Source organism: Xyrauchen texanus, chromosome 4, assembly GCF_025860055.1.
Source record: "Xyrauchen texanus isolate HMW12.3.18 chromosome 4, RBS_HiC_50CHRs, whole genome shotgun sequence".
Classification (NCBI taxonomy): domain Eukaryota; kingdom Metazoa; phylum Chordata; class Actinopteri; order Cypriniformes; family Catostomidae; genus Xyrauchen; species Xyrauchen texanus.
In genome coordinates this window covers 39,776,327-39,784,854 of record NC_068279.1, presented here as the reverse complement: position 1 = coordinate 39,784,854, position 8,528 = coordinate 39,776,327, and the positions used below count along the sequence as shown (strand labels likewise).

General features: G+C 36.6%; 1 protein-coding gene across 1 annotated transcript; it reads left to right on the top strand.

Moving 5' to 3' along the window:
* Positions 1-623: 623 nt before the first annotated feature.
* On the top strand, positions 624-8,274 carry LOC127641380 (uncharacterized). Its single transcript, XM_052124364.1, has 6 exons — positions 624-714; positions 1,607-1,887; positions 2,943-4,669; positions 6,908-7,144; positions 7,823-7,963; positions 8,134-8,274. The coding sequence occupies exons 1-6, from the start codon at positions 701-703 to the stop codon at positions 8,272-8,274; spliced, it is 2,541 nt and encodes an 846-aa protein (XP_051980324.1). The 5' UTR covers positions 624-700.
* The last annotated feature ends 254 nt before the right edge of the window (positions 8,275-8,528 follow it).

Here is an 8,528-nt window from a genome sequence, read left to right as displayed (position 1 = left end):
TGCAGGTGGTAGAGTGTGTAATGCATCATGGGATTATGCCAGATGCTAGATGTACAGATAAAACACCCAGAGAGGAAGGAAGACAAGTATAATCAGATTTTCTTTTATTATACACTAACACATACTGTATGTTTAGGATGTTTAGATCAGAATTACAGTAAGCAGAGGCTTTGCCAACAAATTTATGTAGATTACCTCCTTAAGACTTTCTTAAAGAGGAAATACTGCAGTGCACCACTTACTGTCTACCAAATATAAATCCGTACTATATGACACACAGCAGACGAGGAAACAGGGCAGAAGTGTGTGCATATCACAGGCTTGTTATATGCGGCATTTAGTGTATCTGTGTTGGTCACAATGGAGCACTCACAGTAATTACCTTTTGAGAGAGAGAATTGGAAGGAAGTCAGGGAGATAGATAGAGTGAGAGGAGGGGTGTGTGTGTGTGTGTGACTGGGGGGGCTGGATGGGAGGAGAGCATTATTAGATGAGAGAAAGAGTAAAGCAGGCAGGAGGAAGTTAAAGAGAATAAAAAAGAGATGCAAGATGACTGCTCTCGCAGCCCCTGGCTCGACTGGCACTGCAAGTTGACACAATATTTGGGGAGTGGCAACAGCATCTTACAGGGGACCTAAAGGAGGAAAGTCTACTGTTCCTCTGGCTACTTGCTTCCAACCGAGCCCCTTGTGATGGCAGTATGAACAGGTCAGGGTAGGTGGACTGCATTTCTCTCTCGCTCTCTCTCTCTCTCTCTCTCTCTCTCTCTCTCTCTCTCTCCAACTCATGCACTTTTTACTCTCTCTAAATGCATGTGCAGACATTAATTCTGTGTGAGTGTGTGCAATTATGCAGTACTGTATTGTGGACTTTTGTGGAGAAAAAAGTTATCAGAGTATATATCTCAGTATATTTCAGAGGATTATGCTTTCATCTGTAGCTCAACTGGTAGAGCAGAGCAATTTCAAGGTCACAGGTTCAATTCCCAGGGAACGATAAACACCTTGAATGCACTGTAATGTGCTGTCAACACAAATATGATATTTCTCAAAACATAAAGTTTTCTCTGTGTGTTGACCTCCCATCCACACTTAAATAAATGCGTTTCAAAGTGAAAACTTTTGACAGAAGTTTTGGAATACAGTGACATCTTGAACACAATTTGTATGGCAACGGTTTCTAAATATTGGGCAAATGCTCAATTTATTTTCATAGGTTTGCTGCCATCTTTACAAGTCAGCCTACAATTGCCTAATCATTACATTGCTATACAGATGTGTATGCAAGAACTACATCCATTAATTAACTTCAAAATGCATGCCCATAATTTTCTTCTGTGGTTTTTGGCATAAAAGCTTTACTGTACAATATTGCCAACTCGTGGCCTGGCATGGTTGTGTGAGCATTTAACAGTAAAGTGTCACATGACTGGAGAGGGTTTAGATTGCCTAAATGCTGTTGTTGTGGAAATTATTTTTTAAATGGAGGGCTGCAAAAAAAAACAGAAATATCCATATATGTGTGGGCAAGGCCTAAGTTGCTTTGGAAAAAGTATTTACCAAATACATAAATTGCGACTTGTTCTTTTCTTTCTTTTTTCTTTCAGCTTATTAAGTAAGGCAGGTTTGATGAGGCTGTTGTCTTCAGATGAATTGTGGAGTTTAGGACGGAAGAGAAACCAAGTGGAACTCGTCCCAGCAGAGCAGCACATTCTACAAATCTCAGAATCAAATCATCCTCCATCCAGTCCCTCTCACAGGTATAGCCAACAAAACCAGGCTCTACTTCGCCTTATAAGTCCAGAAAGAATATTCAAGACGGACAGTGGGAACACTCCATGCCAGCGAGACTCTGTGAAGACTTTGAAATCAGGATCTAAAAGTGATGGTAGGTTAAGAAGTTTGTGTTTTTTGGATTGAGAAGTTTTACACAAACAAATCTGGAAATATGTGTCTGATTATAATTGCTATCTCTTTATATATATATATATATATATATATATATATATATATATATATATATATATATATATATATATATATATTTACATTCAATACATTCATTTTCCTTTTTTTGAGCAGACTGTCATTCATGTTAAATGCTGATTTGCAATCTGTCTAGTTTATGCTGACTAACTCCCTTAAGAATAACTCAATGCCCATTCTGACTTACAGTGGCATTTATAGCATATGACTGCACATAAACACCATAAAAATAAAAACAGTTTAACAGTTCACAGAAGCAGCCCTTGTTTAAAAAAAATCTAGTCTATTCTAACTGTTGGACCAGCACAGCCATGAAGAGGCACTTAAGGAACATAAGAAGCTCAAATCGTGGTTAAAGTAAGGCATGTACAATAAAGTGAATGGGGTCAGTCCATAAATGTTAAAATACACACTGCTTCAAAATTATAGCAACAAGACATAAACATTATACGTGTTAACATGATTTAGTGTGATAAGATCGCTTACCAACCTTATCTGTGTAAAGTTATATCCAATATAACAACTTAGTTGCCATGAAAACATAACACCCTATAATCACTGCAAGCAATTTTATTTCACTAAAATCATGTAGAACAGAGATTTTACCACATTAAGATCATCTTAATCTTTACGTCTTTTGGCTATACTTTTAAATATTGTGTAATAATGTTTGTGGACTGGCCCCATTCACTTTTATTGTATAAAATAAAATATATTGTATATATTGTATAAAATATATTATATTCAGCTTACTATAACTGCAATCTTTGCTTCTTTTTTTTTTTTTTTTTTAAATAAGCAAGGGACATGTAGAATTTATGTTTTATTGAACTTTGAACATTCCTTTAAGAATGTTTTGACCATGCAGAGTACTGTATGTGACTTCTGTCTTATACTTTGAGAAAAACTAATTTGCACCTCATTGTCACTGTGACTGTCAATGGTTATTGCTTTCAGAACAAGAGACTCATCACAAGGTACAAGGGTTTTATGAGGATGCCTGCACACTCAAGATTAATGAGGCCTGCAATGAAGAAGTGCTGGCAATACTACAACACCCAACTGAAAGACCCCTGAAGCCCGAATTAAAAATAAAACATTTACCATTTAGCCATGAGTTTGATCCAGATTCAGAAAGGACCACTATAGATTCTAGTTTGTCATCTAACACAAAAGAGGATCTGCTATTTGACTCTAAGAGTGGTCATTTTAAACCTAAAAGGCAAGATAGCATAAAGAAGACAAGAGTAGTTCATGGCAGTCCCACACCAGAAATAACCACTCTTAATGTGCAGAACAATCAGAGATTGCAAAGTGTGCTGCCATTAAACAACAACCTCTGTGACAAGGATGCTGGGGGGCAGTGGAAATGTTCATTTTCAAACCCTAAAACCGATAAAACTTGTACAGACTTGTACTTTCTTGAAGTAGAATCTCTTGCCGGTTTAAATGAGACAGTCACAGACAACCCAATAATTGAAAACCTGATCCTGGAAGCAGGAGGTGCTGATTTAAGACAGACTCAGAACAGTCTATCTTGTGATGTCAGTCAGTCTGAAATAGATAAAATGTCAGAGGCAATTTCATTTCAGAGTGAAGCACTCACTTGGTCTGAAGAAGAGCGAGACTGTCTCAATGAGGAGAAGACTGAATCAAGCATTTGCTCTTTAGTCTATGTAGAAAAGTTAATTGTGGTTCCAGACATTTTTCAGCATCAGCTTTATTTGAACAATAAACCTGCTGAAGGATGCAATACATCACCATGTTATGAAAGGCAAACGACTGCAGAGTCCACCCTTTCAGAGATTTTCTCTCCTGTAGATGAGGTCTTCTCATACGGTAGTGAAGAACTTCCTCCCTTGGTTAAAGGAGGGATCAGGTCAAGTCTAGACAGCTACAGTTATCCTCCTCCCCCACCTGCCTTTGAAATAATTACATGGACCAGTGAGGAGGAACTGCCAGCTCCACCTGATTGTGAGGAAGATCTCTCCATTAACAGCGAGAACCTCCCACCTCTCCCTGTGGACTTATCTCACAGGAGAAGAGAGTCTCAAAGTCTAGCCTCTAACAGTCTGAGGGCAAAGGAAGTAAACAATGGCTATCCTAATGGAGATCTTTGTAAAACCCTCCCCCTAACATTGAACATATGTGAGGACATGGAGAATGATTGCTCACTTTCTGAAGATATGAATGAAATCTCAGATCCTTTATCCTCCTTTCAGATTGGAGACAGAGTTCTTGTATGTAACTTCAGACCTGGTGTGCTGAAATATAAAGGGCTCACAGCATTTGGAGATGGCTTTTGGGCAGGTGTGGCATTGGACACTCCTGATGGAAACCACAATGGAACCTTCAGAGGTGTGAAGTATTTTTGTTGTGATATGAACCATGGTGTGCTGGTCAGGGCAGAGGACATCTCTCACATACACAGAGAACATGCCAGTGATATAGACACTGGGGTGGATGAAGTTCCCTTCTCAGATGAGGAGCTACCTAGCGCACAGAAATATATGAAACAGAAAGACACAATATCAGCAGGAGGACAAGGAGGACATACAAATTGTCAGTGTCCTCCTAGATATGATTCCATAATGCCAAAAAACTCACCTCAAAAAGAATCACAAGGGGATATGTTCGATGGAGCAAGAGACCTCTCACATCCTTTAGAAATGCCTTCACCTAAAGTAAGTCATGCTCACAAGAGTATCAAACATCAAACAACACAGGCTGAAGTTTTTCAAAGAGCCATTTTCTACCACATCCTTTGCAATATAGAAAACAAGATCAGTTCTTTTTTCACTGTCAAAGACACTGTCAACTAATAACCACCATGAGTGTTCTCCATCATACACAACAGAGATGTGTTAAAAAACAAGAGATATATCCAATATTTATTCCAAAACCCAGGATTTGTTCAACCTCATTAGCATTTTGCGGTAACTTAGATCACTAATACGAATTTGGATGAAGATTCAATGCCATTATTGCAGTGTAAGCTATTATTTATTCCTGATATTACTGTTGTCAGGATGGGCATATATCTCTGTTGAGCTATTCTAACAGGTTTGAGGCAAATTTGCACTGTAATAACTGGCTCTCAAGTGAGATTAGGAGCATGCATGTTAAAGTGACGGGCTTTGCGTGTTCGCACATTCTGTCTTTATGAATGCATATGCAGACTGACCACGGCTCTCGAGTAACATCAGCCCTTGATGTTACCCTCTCTAACTGTATTGTGATTCAGCCATACAGAAAACTACCGTAAATATTTTTAAAATGGACACCACACAATGCATACACATTTTATATTTATATATTTTTGATGGTGACATCATAACACAGGCAACAATAAGATGGGCTGTGTGTTTAGTAGCGCTGCTCTAATTGAATAGTGACTCCTACAGCTATATTCATCAACCGTCATTGGTTCTCATCTCATGACCAAACTGTTGGGATTTCTGGGTGATCTGGCTGTGAGTTTGTTATGTTTTGGCATGTTTACGTTTCCTTATCTTTGCTTCATGTGATCGTCAGAGCTGTAGGGTTTCCCCCGCAGGGTTGTTGGGCTCATTAACGTTATCATCTTCACCTGTTCCTTGTTTCTCTCCCCCTATATAATGCCCTCATGTTTGCTGTCTTGTGCCAGATTGTATTGTGCATTCTACAGTTATAGCCTCTGTCTATCAGTCGTTTTTTTCAGTCTGTTTTGTTTGTTCAGTGTTTCTCCCAGATAATTCCTCCTCATTATTCCCAGTGCTCACAGTTTCACTGTCATCTACCATTTCACCCATTGCTGTTTACTGCAATCATCATCATCCCTTCAGTTACACTCTCTCCAGCATCCATTATCCATCTTCCACCTCTGTTGCCATTTTCCACCCGAGGAAGTATTCCCCTTATCATTCTCCAGCAGCTGCTGCTCTGCTCTGTTTATTGGATTGTTTTGGTAATTTGAATGTCTGTTTCTGTTGTTGGTGTTAAAATAGTTAATGTTAAACAGTACTCCTGTTTGGGTTCTCCTTGACCGGCCGTAACACAAAATGTGACATGACTTGAAAACCAATGAGGCTTGACGTTATCAATTTAAGCATTTTTATTTATGCACTTTACTTTATTAATTTGATTTATTAGTTAATAACAACTTAAATTGTGTTCTGTTCATCATGCAAAGTGATCATATCGCTTCAGATTAATTGGAATAGTGCATGATTAATATTGATTACTTTTATGTGGTTTTACTGTTCTTTTTCTTTTTCATGCTTGACAGACATGAGTCACTAAGAAAGTCATAGATGTTTGAAGTGACATTAGAGTGTGTAAATAATGAAATCATTTTCATTTTTGAATAAAATGTTACTTTAAAGGTAAACTTTCTAGGCATAAAAAACACTGGCTCAACAAATGCTGTAAGTTTAGGGCAGGACAAACTGTTTGTCTGGGTGACGGGAAATGTTTGAAATTTCTTTGAAGATATTTATTTATTTATCTGCAATTCTGTTGTGTGCCATTTTGTATGCTGAAATTACACTTCTGTCGCAACAAATTACTCCGTTAACAATACTCCCACACTATTTATGATATGGGAGACTGTCAAATGTATCTTCATAACTAAATAATGTCTGATTGGCTGTGAGTGTTCTGATTCATTCAGATGCTAAACTGACACAAGAGTTGGGGAAAGATGTAGTCCACTGTACTCAGGATACCAGAAAGATACAAAGACAAAGGATGAAATTAGTGCATGATTATATATATATATTGATACTGTAAGTCATAAAAAATGTCTTTGAGTTGAATTTGGTAGCATTTAGGAATTAAATAACTAAAGTTAAATATATACTTGAGAGAAATGTTATATTTGAATCACTGGTAAATATAACTGTCTTACCAGCACAGGACTTTTCTCTCTCTCTGACCTTTAGGACATCAGAAATGGTGAAGAAAGTTATTTCATGCCATGTCTCTTAGAGCAGTGGCATCAGGGCAAACCCATCCTGCCACCATATATAAAGGTACCACCCCATGAAGACGGCATCATATACAGATTAGTGGATGTTGCAATGGATATACTATGTGGCCAAGCAAATGATAATGCTCTTGAATTTTATGAAACACCAAGCTATCTTTTAGATGATGACAGTCGCAAACATTATAGACGGGTAAGTCAATCCCATTTAAGACATGTAATGGTAAACCTTTCAATAAGGTTTCATATGTTAACATTAGTTAACATGAATTTGCAATGAACAATACATTCACAGCATTCATTAATTTTGGTAATTGTTATTTTCGAGACTTAAACATTTTTAAAATCAAAAGTTGTATTTGTTAACATTAGTTAGTGCGCTATCAACTAGCATGGACCAACAATTAAAATTAAAAACCATGGAATAACATAAATGGAAAGATGGGAATTATGTTGTGACTAAACAAAATCCAAAATAAATCAAAACTGTGTTATATTTTATCATGTTCAAAGTAGTCACCCTTTTTAAACAGTATTGAAGGAGTTCCCATCTATATTGGGCAGTTATTGGCTACTTTTCTTTATTATTTGGTCCAAGTCATCAATTTCAAAAGCTTTTTTTTTTATTGAATTTTAGTTTTAGTATTAAATAAATTCATATGTTGGCACAATTATATTTTTGTCTACAAAACTAATTTCAAACATTTAAGCATACGCCTTCAGATGTTCATCAATGTTTGTTAATAACACCTAATGCATTAACTAATGTTAACAAATGACCTTATTGTAAAGTGTTACCAATGTAATAATGTTCTAATTGAATAGAATAGAAACATAACTCTTATCCAAATTTGTTTGTTGAACAATGTAGGTGATCTTTCAGTTAACATCTGATGTACTTCATGAGGTTTTGGGTGATCTGTTAAGGACAAAACAATCTGCTCAGAATACTGATAATGAATCTGTGATCTCAGCTTTGAAGTCAAGGAAAATTTCTGTCACATTTTTGAAGGTAAAAGAAATTACATACACAAATAACTATAAACCACTCTCACCAACATTTGAAATTATATTCATAGTTTTTTTATGTTATAATATTTTCAAGGGATGATTGTACTAAGACTTTTATTAAGCCATGAATATTTGTAAATTTTCAGTATGTTAATCTGAAATTATTTGCAGGCATCAGTAAGAAAAGAGATACAGAAAATCCTTTATTTAGAGCGAAGTGAACAACAGATGAAAGAGATGCTTCAAAAATGTTGCAAATACTGGTATGCCAAGAGAGACAGAGTGGACTATATTCTGGTGTGTACTTTATAGAAGGGACTGGCCTTTTATAATAATGTGCATATAAAATGAGTGGTTTAATCTAACTTCAGCTCATATATTATTTAATAATAAAGTAAGTATCAAAGTAAAACTGAAAAGGTCTTATTTTGCCTGTTGATCTACTTCAAGATTCAGGAACTCCACAATGAGGAGAGAACTTGGCTAGACTACAGATCTGACCAGGACACTGTGAAAATGCATCTGACTGAAGAGATTTTCAGCCTTCTTTTGGAAGACACAATATC